The sequence below is a fragment of the Salmo salar genome, chromosome ssa22 (assembly GCF_905237065.1).
Source record: "Salmo salar chromosome ssa22, Ssal_v3.1, whole genome shotgun sequence".
Classification (NCBI taxonomy): Eukaryota; Metazoa; Chordata; class Actinopteri; order Salmoniformes; family Salmonidae; genus Salmo; species Salmo salar.
In genome coordinates this window covers 62,469,779-62,489,145 of record NC_059463.1, presented here as the reverse complement: position 1 = coordinate 62,489,145, position 19,367 = coordinate 62,469,779, and the positions used below count along the sequence as shown (strand labels likewise).

At 44.2% G+C, this 19,367-nt stretch overlaps 1 protein-coding gene across 2 annotated transcripts in view; it reads right to left on the bottom strand.

Moving 5' to 3' along the window:
• ptpdc1a (protein tyrosine phosphatase domain containing 1a) overlaps positions 1-19,367 on the bottom strand; it is a 77,481-nt gene that overhangs the window by 22,859 nt on the left and 35,255 nt on the right. For both annotated transcript variants that reach the window (XM_045705347.1, XM_045705346.1), the window contains exons 4-6: positions 5,892-5,972; positions 3,656-3,774; positions 697-834 (exon numbers count right to left, since the gene is read on the bottom strand). In XM_045705347.1, the coding sequence (XP_045561303.1) occupies positions 697-834; positions 3,656-3,774; positions 5,892-5,972 (338 nt within the window). The remainder of the gene's footprint in view (positions 1-696; positions 835-3,655; positions 3,775-5,891; positions 5,973-19,367) is intronic.

The window sequence follows — 19,367 nt, the reverse complement described above, 5'->3', positions numbered from 1 at the left end:
CCCATTATAATGTACCCTGTCCTCCCAGCCCATTATAATGTACCCTATCCTCCCCAGCCCATTATAATGTACCCTGTCCTCCCCAGCCCATTATAATGTACCCTGTCCTCCCCAGTCCATTATAATGTACCCTGTCCTCCCCAGCCCATTATAATGTACCCTGTCCTCCCCAGCCCATTATAATGTACCCTGTCCTGCCCCCCCATTATAATGTACCCTGTCCTGCCCCCCCATTATAATGTACCCTGTCCACCCCATTATAATGTACCCTGTCCTCCCCCCCATTATAATGTACCCTGTCCTCCCCAGCCCATTATAATGTACCCTGTCCTCCCCAGCCCATTATAATGTACCCTGTCCTCCCCAGCCCATTATAATGTACCCTGTCCACCCCAGTCCATTATAATGTACCCTGTCCTCCCCAGCCCATTCTAATGTACCCTGTCCTCCCCAGCCCATTATAATGTACCCTGTCCTCCCCAGCCCATTATAATGTACCCTGTCCACCCCAGTCCATTATAATGTACCCTGTCCTCCCCAGCCCATTATAATGTACCCTGTCCACCCCAGTCCATTATAATGTACCCTGTCCTCCCCAGCCCATTATAATGTACCCTGTCCTCCCTAGCCCAATATAACATACCTGTCCTGTTCTGCCCAGCCATGTGACGTTATGATTGGGTATATTTTATGTACCTGTCCTCCCGAGGCCGGCGTGACAGTGCACGGCCATCTTTCCCTCCTGGATGGCGAACGACATCACCTTTACCATGTCCAGTATAGTAGTCAGGGATGCCACGCCGTAGTCCTTCCAGCCAAAGTTATAGAAATAAACTGGAAACAGAGGAAAGAAAATACGACTTCTCACAGGCTGAACACGACGGGCATCCCAAAAGACACACTATTCCCTATATAATGGAAACTATTCACCAAAGCGGTGCACTATATAGAGAATAGGGTGCCAATTGAGACGCAGTAAGAACATGAACTACAATCTACCCCAATGATGTGTTTTATACATTGTTACAAAGAAGGGCCAGAAGTATACAGAATGGTGTCGTCTGCGTAGAGGTGGATCAGAGAATCACCAGCAGCGAGAGCGATGACGTGTTTATACATTGTTACAACGAAAGATTCAACCTGAAGAATGATGTTCGGTGTTCCGAACGCCAAGGGAACATCCGAGCAGTATACACTAACGAAGAGTCGCAGTACTACCGAAGACTCGCAGTACTACCGAAGACTCGCAGTACTACCGAAGAGTCGCAGTACTACCGAAGACTCGCAGTACTACCGAAGACTCGCAGTACTACCGAAGACTCGCAGTACTACCGAAGACTCGCAGTACTACCGAAGACTCGCAGTACACTACCGAAGAGTCGCAGTACTACCGAAGACTCGCAGTACTACCGAAGACTCGCAGTACTACCGAAGACTCGCAGTACTACCGACTCGCAGTACTACCGAAGACTCGCAGTACTACCGACTCGCAGTACTACACACTCCGTGAATAATTTATTTGCGCTGCAATCTGAGGCTGGTAACTCTAATGAACTTATCCTCTGCAGCAGAGGTAACTCTGGGTCTTCCGTTCCTGTGGCGGTCCTCATGAGAGCCAGTTTCATCATAGCACTTGATGGTTTTTGCGACTGCACACATTATATATATATAAAGTGCATTCGGAAAGTATTCAGACCCCTTGACTTTTTCCACATTTTGTTACGTTACAGCCTTATTCTAAAATGGATTAAATCGTTTTTTTGCCTCATCAATCTACACACAATACCCCATAATGACAAAGCAAAAACAGGCTTTTTAGAAATTTGTAAAAAAATAAAATACAAAAATAACCCCGAAAAAAACGTATTTACATAAGTATTCAGACTCTTTGCTATGAGACTCCACATTGAGCTCAGGTGCTTCCTGTTTCCATTGATCATTCTTGTGATGTTTCTACAACTTGTTTGGAGTCCGCCTGTGACAAATTCAATTGATAAGGTCCCACAGTTGACAGTGCATGTCAGAGCAAAAACCAAGCCATGAGGTCGAAGGAATTGTCTGTAGAGCTCCAAGACAGGATTGTGTCGAGGCACAGATCTGAGGAAAGGTACCAAAAATGTATGCAGCATTGAAGGTCCCAAAGAACACAGTGGCCTCCATCATTATTAAATGGAAGAAGTTTGGAACCACCAAGACTCTTCCTAGAGCTGGCCGCCAGGCCAAACTGAGCAATCGGGGGAGAAGGGCCTTGGTCACGGAGGTAACCAAGAACCCAATGGTCATTCAGACAGAGCTCCAGAGTTCCTCTGTGGAGATGGGAGAACCTTCCAGAAGGACAGACATTTCTGCAAAACTCCACTAATCAGGCCTTTATGGTAGAGTGGCCAGACGGAAGCCACTCCTCAGTAAAAGGCACATGACAGCCCGCTTGGGGTTTGCCAAAAGGCACCTAAAGGCTCAGATCATGAGAAACAAGATTCTCTGGTCTGATGAAACCAAGATTCAACTCTTTGACCTGAATGCCAAGCATCACGTCTGGAGGAAACCTGGCCCCATCCTTACGGTGAAGCATGGTGGTGGCAGCATCATGCTGTGGGTATGTTTTTCAGTGGCAGGGACTGGGGCGAAGGTTCACCTTCCAACAGGACAACAACCCTAAGCACACAGCCAAGACAACGCAAGAGCGGCTTCGGGACAAGTCTCAACATCCTTGAGTGGCCCAGGCAGAGCCCGGACTTGAACCCGATCAAACATCTCTGGAGAGACCTGAAAATAGCCTTGCAGCAACGCTCCCCATCCAACCTGAGAGAGCCTGCAGAGAAGAATGTGATAAACTCCCCAAATACATTTACATTTAAGTCATTTAGCAGACGCTCTTATCCAGAGCGACTTACAAATTGGTGCATTCACCTTGTGATATCCAGTGGAACAACCACTTTACAATAGTGCATCTATTGTAAAGGGGGGGGTTTAGAAGGATTACTTTATCCTATCCCAGGTGTTCCTTAAAGAGGTGGGGTTTCAGGTGTCTCCGGAAGGTGGTGATTGACTCCGCTGTCCTGGCGTCGTGAGGGAGCTTGTTCCACCATTGGGGTGCCAGAGCAGCGAACAGTTTTGACTGGGCTGAGCGGGAACTGTGCTTCCTCAGAGGTTGGGGGGCCAGCAGGCCAGAGGTGTGCCAAGCTTGCGGCATCATAACCAAGAAGAGTTGAGGCTGTAATCACTGCTAAAGGTGCTTCAACAAAGTACTAAGTACAGGGAATGAATATTTACATAAATGTGATATCATTTTTCTTTTAATATAAATTAGCAAAAATGTCTAAAAACCTGTTTTTGCTTTGTCATTATGGGGTACTGTGTGTAGATTTATGAAGATTTTTATTTGTTTTAATCAATTTTAGAATAAGGCTGTAATCTAACAAAATGTGGAAAATGTCCAGGGGTCTGAATACTTTCCGAAAGCACTGTATAGACATATGACATTTGAAATGTTTCTATTCCTTTGACACTTATGTGAGTGTAATGTTTACTGTTCATTTTTTTATTGTTTATTTCACTTTAGTATCTATTTCACTTGCTTTAGCTATGTAAACATATGTTTCCCATGCCAATAAAGCCCTTTGAATTGAATTGATTGCGAGGTAGAGATACTCACTGCCAGCCTCCATGAACATCTCAGGTCTGTAGGTGAATCCAGAGTCATGTTCCAGAGGGTTACCACAGCTGGCGTGTTCCCCGGGACGCTGCAGGTTGATCACCGTACGAAGGCCACACCTGGAGGGAACATGTTGCCAGCTATCAGCAGCACCAACAGGCCTACACATCACACCTGAAAACACCAGGAGACCACTAGCTATTAGCACCACCAGGAGACCACTAGCTATTAGCACCACCAGGAGACCACTAGCTATTAGCACCACCAGGAGACCACTAGCTATTAGCACCACGAGGAGACCACTAGCTATTAGCACCACCACCCACACACGAAAACACCAGGAGACCACTACCTGTCACTAGCTATTAGCACCGCCAGGAGACCACTAGCTATTAGCACCACCAGGAGACCACTAGCTATTAGCACCACCAACAGGCCTACACATCACACCTGAAAACACCAGGAGACCACTACCTGTCACTAGCTATTAGCACCACCAGGAGACCACTAGCTATTAGCACCACCAGGAGACCACTAGCTATTAGCACCACCAGGAGACCACTAGCTATTAGCACCACCAGGAGACCACTAGCTATTAGCACCACCAGGAGACCACTAGCTATTAGCACCACCAGGAGACCACTAGCTATTAGCACCACCAGGAGACCACTAGCTATTAGCACCACCAGGAGACCACTAGCTATTAGCACCACCAGGAGACCACTAGCTATTAGCACCACCAGGAGACCACTAGCTATTAGCACCACCAGGAGACCACTAGCTATTAGCACCACCAGGAGACCACTAGCTATTAGCACCACCAGGAGACCACTAGCTATTAGCACCACCAGGAGACCACTAGCTATTAGCACCACCAGGAGACCACTACCTGTCACTAGCTATTAGCACCGCCAGGAGACCACTAGCTATTAGCACCACCAGGAGACCACTACCTGTCACTAGCTATTAGCACCACCAGGAGACCACTAGCTATTAGCACCACCAGGAGACCACTAGCTATTAGCACCGCCAGGAGACCACTAGCTATTAGCACCACCAGGAGACCACTAGCTATTAGCACCACCAGGAGACCACTAGCTATTAGCACCACCAGGAGACCACTAGCTATTAGCACCGCCAGGAGACCACTAGCTATTAGCACCACCAGGAGAACACTAGCTATTAGCACCACCAGGAGACCACTAGCTATTAGCACCGCCAGGAGACCACTAGCTATTAGCACCACCAGGAGAACACTAGCTATTAGCACCACCAGGAGACCACTAGCTATTAGCACCACCAGGAAACCACTAGCTATTAGCACCACCAGGAGACCACTAGCTATTAGCACCACCAGGAGACCACTACCTATTAGCACCACCAGGAAACCACTAGCTATTAGCACCACCAGGAGACCACTAGCTATTAGCACCACCAGGAAACCACTAGCTATTAGCACCACCAGGAGACCACTAGCTATTAGCACCACCAGGAGACCACTACCTATTAGCACCACCAGGAAACCACTAGCTATTAGCACCACCAGGAAACCACTAGCTATTAGCACCACCAGGAGACCACTACCTATTAGCACCACCAGGAGACCACTAGCTATTAGCACCACCAGGAGACCACTAGCTATTAGCACCACCAGGAAACCACTAGCTATTAGCACCACCAGGAAACCACTAGCTATTAGCACCACCAGGAAACCACTAGCTATTAGCACCACCAGGAGACCACTAGCTATTAGCACCACCAGGAGACCACTAGCTATTAGCACCACCAGGAGACCACTAGCTATTAGCACCACCAGGAGACCACTAGCTATTAGCACCACCAGGAAACCACTAGCTATTAGCACCACCAGGAGACCACTAGCTATTAGCACCACCAGGAGACCACTACCTATTAGCACCACCAGGAGACCACTAGCTATTAGCACCACCAGGAGACCACTAGCTATTAGCACCACCAGGAGACCACTACCTATTAGCACCACCAGGAGACCACTAGCTATTAGCACCACCAGGAGACCACTAGCTATTAGCACCACCAGGAGACCACTAGCTATTAGCACCACCAGGAAACCACTAGCTATTAGCACCACCAGGAGACCACTAGCTATTAGCACCACCAGGAAACCACTAGCTATTAGCACCACCAGGAAACCACTAGCTATTAACTAGTGACAGCTAGTGTTTTGTCTTCTAAAACACCAAAGAAAGGAGAGTACCTTGTAAACTGCTCAATGATATTGTATTTCTCAAGTATTTCAGTAGAAGGCCTTGCCATCGCCAGCAAGTTGTCAGTTATCCTGCAGAGAGAGAGAGAGAGAGAGAGAGAGAGAGAGAGAGAGAGAGAGAGAGAGAGAGAGACAGAGAGAGAGAGAGACAGAGAGAGAGAGAGAGAGAGAGAGAGAGGAATTACATGGTGATTACACATCAGGACAGTTCACACACCGTTAATGAATCACGGTACATGTAATATTAATTATTTGAACAGAGCAGCACCGGAAAACAAGCAGATGAATGACGCTACCAGTTAAGCTGCTGGGCATTAGTTACTGGCCATGTGTGGCAGCGGAGGAGCGTGTGTATTGATTACTTTGTGTTTACTTATTGATCAGGTATCTTATTTACAATAGGACACCACCCAGCTGGCTGCCTCAGACATGGGAGGAGCAGCGTAGCAGAGGACTTACAGGAAAAATACAGAATATATAGGATACCCATAGAATACACAGAGAATATAGAATACACAGAGAATATAGAATACACAGAGAATATAGAATACACAGATAATATAGAATACACAGATAATATAGAATACACAGAGAATGTAGAATACACAGAGAATGTAGAATACACAGATAATATAGAATACACAGAGAATACAGAATAGTGGTAGGTCTGATCACCGACAACGATGAGACAGCCTACAGGGAGGTCCGAGACCTGACCTTGTGGTGCAAGGATAAAAACCTCTCCCTCAACATGATCAAGACAAAGGAGATGATCGTGGACTACAGGAAAAGGAGGACCGAGCACGCCCCCATTCTCATCGACAGGGCTGTAGTTTTTCAGGTTCAAGTTCCTTTGCTATTCCATGCGAGAAATTGCCAAGAAACTGAAGATCTCGTACAACGCTGTGTACTACACCCTTCACAGAACAGCGCAAACTGGCTCTAACCAGAATAGAAAGAGGAGTGGGAGGCCCCGGTGCAGAACTGAGCAAGAGGACAAGTACATGAGAGAGTGTCTAGTTTGAGAAACAGACGCCTCACAAGTCCTCAACTGGCAGCTTCATTAAAGAGTACCAGCAAAACACCAGTCTCAACGTCAACAGTGAAGAGGCGACTCCGGGATGCTGGCCTTCTAGGCAGAGTTCCTCTGTCCAGTGTCTGTGTTCTTTTGCTCATCTTTTATTTTTATTGACCAGTCTGCGATAAGGCTTTTTCTTTGCAACTCTCCCTAGAAGGTTTCTGTTTCTCAAACTAGACACTCTAACGTACTTGTCCTCTTGCTCAGTTGTGCACCGGGGCCTCCCACTCCTCTTTCTATTCTGGTTAGAGCCAGTGTGTGCTGTTCTGTTCACTCCTTTTTTCTAATACATTTTGCATATTTATTTATCTGTATTACTATAATTTTTTTAGGGGGTGGTTACAGCATTAATATTGCAGACAGATTGTCGTTCCGTCAATGTAATGGTCTGCATCATTTCCAATCCCCCTTATATTTTTGGGGTAAATATATATATTTATATACATACCCACATATATTTATATGGCCAATATACCGCAGCTAAGGGCTGTTCATTGCATGACGCTACGCAGAGTGCCTGGATACCGTGTATTTTGGCCATATATCACAAAGCCCAGAGATGCCTTATTGCTATTATAAACTGGATACCAACCTAATTAAAGCAGTAAAAAGAAATGCCTCGTCATACCAGCGGTATACGGTCTGATATACCACGGCTGTCAGCCAATCAGAATTCAGGGCTCGAACCACCCAGTTTATAAATACATATAAAAATGCATACATATACACATACATAAATACATACAAATACATATATACACTTTGTATTTTGCGACTCGTGGCATTCTCTCAACGAGCTTCACCTGAATACTTTTCCAACAGTCTTGAAGGAGTTCCCACATATGATGAGCACTTGTTGGCTGCTTTTCGTTCACTCTGCGGTCCAACTCATCCCAAACCATCTCAATTGGGTTGAGGTCGGGCGATTGTGGAGGCCAGGTCATCTGATGCAGCACTCCATCACTCTCCTTCTTGGTCAAATAGCCCTTACACAGCCTGGAGGTGTGTTGGGTCATTTTATTGTTGAAAAACAATTGATAGTCCCACTAAGCGCAAACCAGATAGGATGGCGTATCGCTGCATAATACTGTGGTAGCCATGCTGGTTAAGTGTGCTTTGAATACTAAATAAAATCTCTGAAAGTGTCACCAGCAAAGCACCACCACACCATCACACTTCCTCTTCCATGCTTCACGGTGGGAACCACACATGCGGAGATCATCCGTTCACCTACTCAGCGTCTCACAAAGACACGGTGGTTGGAACCAAAAATCTCATATTTGGACTCATCAGACCAAAGGACAGATTTCCACCAGTCTAATGTCCCTTGCTCGTGTTTCTTGTCCCAAGCAAGTCTGTCCTTCTTATTGGTGTCCTTGAGAAATGGTTTCTTCGCAACAATTTCAAATCAAGTTTTATTTTGTCACGTGTACAGTGAAATGCTGAATACAACAGGTGTAGTAGACCTCACAGTGAAATGATGAATACAACAGGTGTAGTAGACCTTACAGTGAAATGCTGAATACAACAGGTGTAGTAGACCTTACAGTGAAACGCTGAATACAACAGGTGTAGTAGACCTTACAGTGAAATGCTGAATACAACAGGTGTAGTAGACCTCACAGTGAAATGCTGAATACAACAGGTGTAGTAGACCTTACAGTGAAATGCTGAATACAACAGGTGTAGTAGACCTTACAGTGAAATGCTGAATACAACAGGTGTAGTAGACCTCACAGTGAAATGCTGAATACAACAGGTGTAGTAGACCTCACAGTGAAATGCTGAATACAACAGGTGTAGACCTCACAGTGAAACGCTGAATACAACAGGTGTAGACCTCACAGTGAAATGCTGAATACAACAGGTGTAGACCTCACAGTGAAATGCTGAATACAACAGGTGTAGTAGACCTCACAGTGAAATGCTGAATACAACAGGTGTAGTAGACCTCACAGTGAAATGCTGAATACAACAGGTGTAGTAGACCTCACAGTGAAATGCTGAATACAACAGGTGTAGTAGACATCACAGTGAAATGCTGAATACAACAGGTGTAGACCTTACAGTGAAATGCTTACTTACAAGCCCTTAATTAAAACTTTTTAGGGCTAGGCCCCTTTTTCTCCACTTCCTGTCTGAATGACGTGCCCAAAGTAAACTGCCTGTTGCTCAGGCCCTGAAGCCAGGATATGCATACAATTGGTACCATTGGAAAGAAAACACTTTGAAGTATGTAGAAGTGTTAAAATAATGTAGGAGAATATAACACAATAGATATGGTAGGAGAAAATCCAAAGAAAAACCAAACGGAATTGATTGTTTTTGAGAGACCATCCTCTTAGAAAGGCAAGAGAAAGGTCATATTAAAAATTACCTCCCTTCCACAGGGTGTCAGCAGTCTATGTTCAAGGTTTCAGGCTTGTAACTTCAAAAACGAATAAGAAATATCAGTTTTATTACAGGGACCCAGTCTTGGACATTCGTGTTAGCGCGTGCATGAAGACATTACACACCAGCTAAAATCGGTTTCCTATTGAACATACTTCTTTCCGTAACAAATATTATAGTTTTATTACATTTTAGGGTATCTGAGGAGTAAATAGAAATGTATTTTTACTTGTTGAAACAAAGTTTAGGGGTAGATTTTAGGATTAATTTCTCTGCATGTTGAATGAGTGGATTACTCAAATTGATGACGCCAACTAAAACACACTTTTTGGGATATAAAGAAGGATTGTATCTAACAAAACAACACTACATGTTATAGCTGGGACCCTTTGGATGACAAATCAGAGGGACTAGCGGGACTCCTATCCCTAAGATGCAGTGTTAACCTGTTGGGGATAGGGGGCAGTATTTGCACGGCCGGATAAAAAACGTACCCGATTTAATCTGGTTACTACTCCTGCCCAGTAACTAGAATATGCATATAATTGTTTGATTTGGATAGAAAACACCCTAAAGTTTCTAAAACTCTTTGAATGGTGTCTGTGAGTATAACAGAACTCATATGGCAGGCCAAAACCTGAGAAGATTCTAAACAGGAAGTGCCCTCTCTGACCATTTCTTGGCCTTCTTTGTCATCTCTATCCAAAACAGAGGATCTCTGCTGTAACGTGACACTTTCTAAGGCTCCCATAGGCTCTCAGAAGGCGCCAGAACGTTGAATGATGACTCTGCAGTTACTGGCTGAAAAACAGTAGTGCATTTGGTAAGTGGTGGTCGATCTGAGAACAATGAGACGGGCGCGCGCGCGTGCACGTGAAGAGTCCATTTTCTTCTTTGAGTCTTTGAACGAAAACAACTTCTCCCGGTCGGAATATTATCGCTATTTTACGAGAAAAATCGCATAAAAATGTATTTTAAACAGCGTTTGACATGCTTCGAAGGCCGGTAATGGAATATTTTGACATTTTTTGTCACGATATGCGCCGGCGCGTCACCCTTCGGATAGTGTCTTGAACGCACAAACAAAACGCCGCTATTTGGATATAACTATGGATCATTTGGAACCAAACCAACATTTGTTGTTGAAGTAGAAGTACCAAACTTGGTGGGTGTCAAAATAGCTAGCTACTCAGAATATTGCAAAATGTGCTTTCACCGAAAAGCTATTTTAAAATCGGACACCGCGATTGCATAAAGGAGTTCTGTATCTATAATTCTTAAAATAATTGTTATGTTTTTTGTGAACGTTTATCGTGAGTAATTTAGTAAATTCACCGGAAGTGTTCGGTGGGAATGCTAGTCACATGCTAGTCTCATGCTAATGTAAAAAGCTGTTTTTTGATATAAATATGAACTTGATTGAACAAAACATGCATGTATTGTATAACATAATGTCCTAGGAGTGTCATCTGATGAAGATCATCAAAGGTTAGTGCTGCATTTAGCTGTGGTTTGGATTTTGTGTCATTATATGCTAGCTTGAAAAATGGGTGTCTGATTATTTCTGGCTGGGTACTCTGCTGACATAATGTAATATTTTGCTTTCGTTGTAAAGCCTTTTTGAAATCGGACAGTGTGGTTAGATTAACGAGAGTCTTGTCTTTAAAATGGTGTAAAATAGTCATATGTTTGAGAAATTGAAGTAATAGCATTTCTAAGGTATTTGAATATCGCACCACGGGATTCCACTGGCTGTTGCCTAGGGTGGGACGCAAACGTCCCACCTAGCCCAGAGAGGTTAAGAAAATACAAAAAAAACTAAGAGATAAGAATAACAAGTAATTAAAGAGCAGCAGTAAATAACAATAGAGGTGCTATATACAGGGGGTACCGATACAGAGTCAATGTGGAGGCTATATACAGGGGGTACCGATACAGAGTCAATGTGGAGGCTATATACAGGGGGTACCGGTACAGAGTCAATGTGGAGACTATATACAGGGGGTACCGGTACAGAGTCAATGTGGAGGCTATATACAGGGTGTTACGGTACAGAGTCAATGTGGAGGCTATATACAGGGGGTACCGGTACAGAGTCAATGTGGAGGCTATATACAGGGGGGTACCGGTACAGAGTCAATGTGGAGGCTATATACAGGGGGTACCGGTACAGAGTCAATGTGGAGGCTATATACAGGGGGTACCGGTACAGAGTCAATGTGGAGGCTATATACAGGGGGTACCGATACAGAGTCAATGTGGAGGCTATATACAGGGGGGTACCGATACAGAGTCAATGTGGAGGCTATATACAGGGGGTACCGGTACAGAGTCAATGTGGAGGCTATATACAGGGGGTACCGGTACAGAGTCAATGTGGAGGCTATATACAGGGTGTTACGGTACAGAGTCAATGTGGAGGCTATATACAGGGGGTACCGGTACAGAGTCAATGTGGAGGCTATATACAGGGGGGTACCGGTACAGAGTCAATGTGGAGGCTATATACAGGGGGTACCGGTACAGAGTCAATGTGGAGGCTATATACAGGGAGTACCGGTACAGAGTCAATGTGGAGGCTATATACAGGGGGGTACCGGTACAGAGTCAATGTGGAGGCTATATACAAGGGGGGTACCGGTACAGAGTCAATGTGGAGGCTATATACAGGGGGGTACCGGTACAGAGTCAATGTGGAGGCTATATACAGGGGGGTACCGGTACAGAGTCAATGTGGAGGTTATATACAGGGTATTACGGTACAGAGTCAATGTGGAGGCTATATACAGGGGGGTACCGGTACAGAGTCAATGTGGAGGCTATGTACAGGGGGGTACTGGTACAGAGTCAATGTGGAGGCTATATACAGGGGGGTACTGGTACAGAGTCAATGTGGAGGCTATAGACAGGGGGTACCGGTACAGAGTCAATGTGGAGGCTATAGACAGGGGGTACCGGTACAGAGTCAATGTGGAGGCTATAGACAGGGGGTACCGGTACAGAGTCAATGTGGAGGCTATATACAGGGGGGTACCGGTACAGAGTCAATGTGGAGGCTATATACAGGGGAGTACCGGTACAGAGTCAATGTGGAGGCTATATACAGGGAGTACCGGTACAGAGTCAATGTGGAGGCTATATACAGGGAGTACCGGTACAGAGTCAATGTGGAGGCTATATACAGGGGGGTACCGGTACAGAGTCAATGTGGAGGCTATATACAGGGGGGTACCGGTACAGAGTCAATGTGGAGGCTATATACAGGGGGTACCGGTACAGAGTCAATGTGGAGGCTATATACAGGGGGTACCGGTACAGAGTCAATGTGGAGGCTATATACAGGGGGTACCGGTACAGAGTCAATGTGGAGGCTATATACAGGGGGTACCGGTACAGAGTCAATGTGGAGGCTATATACAGGGGGTACCGGTACAGAGTCAATGTGGAGGCTATATACAGGGGGTACCGGTACAGAGTCAATGTGGAGGCTATATACAGGGGGGTACCGGTACAGAGTCAATGTGGAGGCTATATACAGGGGGTACCGGTACAGAGTCAATGTGGAGGCTATATACAGGGGGTACCGGTACAGAGTCAATGTGGAGGGTATATACAGGGGGTACCGGTACAGAGTCAATGTGGAGGCTATATACAGAGGGTACCGGTACAGAGTCAATGTGGAGGCTATATACAGGGGGTACCGGTACACAGTCAATGTAGGGTAGAAGCTGTTTAGAAGCCTCTTGGACCTAGACTTGGTGCGCCGGTACCGCTTGCTGTGGGTAGCAGAGACTACGGCAGTCTTTGACAATTGTTAGGGCCTTCCTCTGACACCTCCAAATCTTTTCAGCCTCCTGAGGGGGAATAGGCTTTGTCGTGTGACGGTCTTGGTGTGCTTGGACCATGTTAGTTTGTTGTTGATGTGGACACCAAGGCACTTGAAGCTCTCAACCTGCTCCACTACGGCCCCGTCGATGAGAATGGGGGCGTGCTCGGTCCTCCTTTTCCTGTAGTCCACAATCATCTCCTTTGTCTTGATCACACGTTGAGGGAGAGGTTGTTGTCCTTGCACCACACGGCCAGGTCTCTGACCTCCTCCCTATTGGCTGTTTTGTCGGTGATCAGGCCTACCACTGTTGTGTCGTCAGCAAACTAAATGATGGTGTTGGAGTCGTGCATGGCCATGCAGTCGTGGGTGAACAGGGAGTACCGGAGGGGCCCGCATGTTGAGGATCAGCGTGGCAAATGTGTTGTTGCCTACCATTACCACCTGGTGAGGCCCATCAGGAAGTCCAGGATCCAGTTGCAGAGGGAGTTGTTTAGTCCCAGGGTCCTTAGCTTAGTGATGAGCTTTGAGTGCAGACTGTAGTCAATGAATAGCATTCTCACATAAGTGTTTATTTTGTCCAGGTGGGAAAGGGCAGTGTGGAGTGCAATAGAGATTGCATCATCTGTGGATCTGTTGGGGCGGTATGCAAATTGGAGTGGGTCTAGGGTGTCAGGGATAATGGTGTTGATGTGAGCCATTATCAGCCTTTCAAAGCACTTCATGGCTACGGACGTGAGTGCTACGGGTCTGTAGTCATTTAGGCAGGTTGCCTTAGTGTTCTTGGGCACAGGGACTATGGTGATCTGCTTGAAACATGTTGGTATTACAGACTTAATCAGGGACATGTTGAAAATGTCAGTGAAAACAGCCATATTGACACAGTTGGTCTGCACATGCCAGGAGCACACGTCCTGGTAATCCGTCTGGCCCCGCGGCCTTGTGTATGTTGACCTGTTTAAATGTCTTACTCACGTCGGCTACGGAGAGCGTGATCACACAATCGTCCGGAACAGCTGATGGTCTCATGCATGTTTCAGTGTAACTTGCCTCGAAGCGAGCATATAAGTTATTTAGCTCATCTGGTAGGCTCATGTCACTGGGCAGCTCTCTGCTGTGCTTCCCTTTGTAGTCTGTAACAGTTTGCAAGCCCTGCCACATCCGACGAGCGTCAGAGCCGGTGTAGTACGATTCGATCTTAGTCCTGTTTTGACTCTTTGATGGTTCGTCAGAGGGCATACCGGAATTGCTTATAAGGTTCCGGGTGTCCGTAGTATATCCCTCGCGTCCGACTCATTGAAGAAGAACTCCTCGTCCAATTTCAGGGGAGTAATCCCAGTTATGATGTCCAGAAGCACTTTTCGGTCATAAGAGACAACGCAAAAAAAAACAACAAAAAAAATAGCCAAAAAAATAGCATGGATATATATAATAGATAATATATATAATATATAATAGATAATAGCTAGAGAGGTTAAGAGCCGATAAGACGGCAGTCTTCCCCACCGCCGCCATTTGACCATGAAGGCCTGATTCACGCAGTTTCCTCTGAACAGTTGCTGTTGAGATGTGTCTGTTACTTGAACTCTGTGAAGCATTTATTTGGGCTGCAATTTCTGTGGCTGGTAACTCTAATGAACTTATCCTCTGCAGCAGAGGTAACTCTGGGTCTTCCTTTCCTGTGGCGGTTCTCATGAGAGCCAGTTTCATCATAGCGCTTGATGGTTTTTGCGACTGCACTTGAAGAAATTGAAATGTTCCACATTGACTGACCTACATGTCTAAAAGTAATGATGGACTGTCGTTTCTCTTTGTTTATTTGAGCTGTTCTTGCCATAATATGGACTTGGTCTTTTACCAAATAGGGCCATCTTCTGTATACCACCCCTACCTTGTCACAACACAACTGAATGCATTAACAAGGTAATAAATTCCACAAATTAACTTTTAACAAGGCACACCTGTTAATGGAAATACATTCCAGGTGACTACGTCATGAGGCTGGTTGAGAGAATGCCAAGAGTGTGAAAGCTGTCATTAAGGCAAAGGGTGGCTACTTTGAGGAATCTAAAATATATGTTTTTGGTTACTACATGATGCCAAATGTGTTATTTCATAGTTTTTATGTCTTCATTATTCTACAATGTATAAAATTGTAAAAATAAAGAAAAGCCCTGGAATGAGTAGGTGTGTCCAAACTTTTGACTGGTACTGTATATTTAATACTTTTAGACTCTTACTCAAGTAGTATTTTACTGAGTGACTTTCACTTTTACTTGAGCCATTTTCTATTAAGGTATCTTTACTTTTACTCAAGTACGACATTTTTCCACCACTGGAAAACACAGAGAATATAGAATACAGAGAATGTAAAATATAGAACTCAGAATATTGAATACACAGAGAATGCAGAATACAGAGAATGTAAAATATAGAATACACAGAGAATATACAGAGAATATAGAATACAGAGAGAATGCAGAACACACAGCATAGTCTACACACACAGTCACAAACAGAAGGCCCACACAAAGGGCATTAGATGAATGGACCTAAACATAGGCCAGGCCAGAGCCAAAACCCAGAGTCCATATAATTTTCACCAGGAGTAGCGAGACTAGGGCTGTTGTAGTGACCGTATTACCGCCATACCAGCGGTCACGAGTCATGAAGGCAGTCAAATTCCATGTGACTGTTTAGTCACGGTAATTAGGCTTCTCCAAACTCTGCTGCTGCTGCTGGTCATTAGTAACCTACCAAACTAGCTAACTGCCTGGTACTCAGCACTCTATTGTCCCCCTAATCACTCTGACATCAATGCAAATGTAATGGAAAACCTAATCAAACACTTCATGAGAGCACATGAGCTCATGTATCTCTATAGTCTATGAAATTGAGTGAGAAAACAGAGTGATGGCCTCTATTAAAAATAGGAGGATCCCATCAGCTTTCTATAGGCTAGACCTACTATATTTATTTCTCAACTTTCCTAATAGTAAGCACATCGCTTCTCTTTACAACAGGAGTATAGCCTACCTGGCCGGCATGAAAATGAACCACAGGAAAAGAGTCCTCCATTCGCTATTTAAGTGCAGAGCTGACAAGTATTTTTCCCCTTTTGAGGCAGGTGCATGATAATGGTCCATTCTAAATCAAAACTAATTTCACACAAATATTATTTAGTACATTATTTAGTACATTATTTAGTACATTATTTAGTACGTTATTTAGTACGTTATTTAGTATATTATTTAGTATATTATTTAGTACATTATTTAGTACGTTATTTAGTATATTATTTAGTATATTATTTAGTATATTATTTAGTACATTATTTAGTACATTATTTAGTACATTATTTAGTATATTATTTAGTAAATGTAAAGACAAGATTAAATCAAGAATAGTCTGATAGGTGACAATATTACTCAATATCACCTGTGAATTATATATTATCACTTGTGAATGATGCCCAGCATAAGGCTAGAAACAACACCTTTGTTTTCTTTAAAAAAAAAAACATTTTCTAATCATAGTCGCACATCTCATGTAGTCTAGCCCACAGGCCTACAGCGCCTTGCAAATGTATTCATCCCCCTTGGCGTTTTTCCTATTTTGTTGCATTACAACCTCTAATTTAAATGGATTTTTTTCTGGATTTCATGTAATGGACATACACAAAATAGTCCAAATTGGTGAAGTGAAAAAAAAATTCTACAAAAAAAATATATATGGAAAATTGGAGCTTGCATATGTATTCACCCCCTTTTCTATGAAGCCCCTAAATAAGATCTGGTGCAACCAATTACCTTCAGAGGTCACATAATTAGATAAATAAAGTCCACCTGTGTGCAATCTAAGTGTCACATGATCTCAGTATATATACACCTGTTCTGAAAGGCCCCAGAGTCTGCAGCACCACTAAGCAAAGGGACACCACCAAGCAAGAGGCACCATGAAGACCAAGGAGCTCTCCAAACAGGTCAGGGACAAAGTTGTGGAGAAGTACAGATCAGGGTTGGGTTATAAAAAAATATCAGAAACTTTGAACATCCCACAGAGCTCCATTAAATCCATTATTAAAAAATTGAAAGAATATGGCACCACAACAAACCTGCCAAGAGAGTGCCACTCACCAAAACTCACGGACCAGGCAAGGAGGACATTAATCAGAGAGGCAACAAAGAGACCAAGGATAACCCTGAAGGAGCTGCAAAACTCCACAGCGGAAGAAAAAAAATAAGCAAACATGTTTAGTGTTCGCCAAAAGGCATGTGGGAGATTCCCCAAACATATGGAAGAAGGTACTCTGGTCAGATGAGACTAAAATTGAGCTATTTGGCCATCAAGGAAAACGCTACAGTGAGGGGAAAAAAAGTATTTGATCCCCTGCTGATTTTGTACGTTTGCCCACTGACAAAGAAATTATCAGTCTATAATTTTAATGGTAGGTTTATTTGAACAATGAGAGACAGAATAACAACAAAAAAATCCAGAAAAACGCATGTCAAAAATGTTATAAAATGATTAGCATTTTAATGAGGGAATGGCTAGACGTGCCAAGCTTATAGAGACATACCCCAAGAGACTTGTAGCTGTAAATGCTGCAAAAGGAGGCTCTACAAAGTATTGCCTTTGGGGGGTGAATAGTTATGCACGCACAAGTAAAGTTTTTGTTGTCTTATTTCTTATTTGTTTTACAAGAAAAAATATTTTGCATCTTCAAAATGGTAGGCATGTTGTGTAAATCAAATGATACAACCCCCCCCCCTCCAAAAAAAAATCTATTTTAATTCCAGGTTGTAAGGCAACAAAATAGGAAAAAATGCCAAGGGGGGTGAATACTTTCTCAAGCCACTGTATATGTTTTGAGAAAGGCTGCAAAAGGCATGGATTTCCTTTCTTTAACGTTCTGATCTGTTGCATCAGCCTCATTGCATAAAACATTTTTTTTTTTTTATGCTAGTGGTAGTATTCATTTGGGATCTATCGCATCCCACAACTTTCCCAGTCTACGTTCGGGAATATTTATTTATTACACAGAATAGGTCAACTTTTGTACTATGGGAGATAATAGGTTGACATAGGGCTAGTACTTTTGATGTTCGTTAGGCCTAGTCATCTTGTTGGCTGACGAAAAGTAAATGTGGACAGTTATCTTCAATGTGCACCTCGGGAATTGGATAAGGATGCGCGCAGTTGCGTCCCCAATGTGTCTGTCTTCACTTGTAGCCTGTGAGAAAGACCAGATCAGGTGATGGAGAGCCGTGTGAAGTGCAGCACTCAAGGAGAAGGGCTGCAAAAGGCATGGATTTTTTCTAAGGGTGCATTATGGCCACACAAATGGGATGCAACCAGGAAATTCGAGGCATTATCAAGTGCTTCTCAAATTATGAATGAGAGACTGATGAAGTGTGTACAGCCTGTGCAAAAAAAAACAAAGCATGCCTTTCAAACAACTTTAAAAAAATCATCATTAGTCGCATCATGCAGCCTTAAAAATCTAAACATATACTTTTAAAATGTAGATGTTCCAAAGGTCTGCATCAGTGGCTTGTAGAATATGTGTGGAAGCCAGGAGAAGATAAAAGTGTTTAAGTTAATTAATGACCAATTACCGTGAGACCAACAGTTATTTGCTTGACAATCACCGGCTGCCTAAATTTCGTGACCGCCACAGCCCTAAGCAAGACACAGACAGAGGCCACAGCCAATCTCCTTTTCACCAGGCCCTTATCCACCTGGACAAAAGGAAGACAAAATGTGAGAATGCTGTTCATTGACTACAGGTCAACGTTCAACACCATTGTGCCCACAAAGCTCATGACTAAGCTAAGGACCCTGGGACTAAACACCTCCCTCTGCAACTGGATCCTCGACTTCCTGACGAGCCGCCCCCAGGTAGTAAGGGTAGGTAACAACACATCTGCCACGCTGATCCTCAACACGGGGGCCCCTCAGGGGTGCGTGCTCAATCCCCTCCTCCTTTACTCCCTGTTCACCCCGACTGCATGGCCAGGCACGACTCCAACACCATCATTATGTTTACTGATGACCCAACGGTGGCAGGCCTGATCACCGACAACAATGAGACAGCCTATAGGGAGGAGGTCAAAGACCTGTCAGTGTGGTGCCAGGACAACAACCTTCACAACCTCTCCCTCAATGTGAG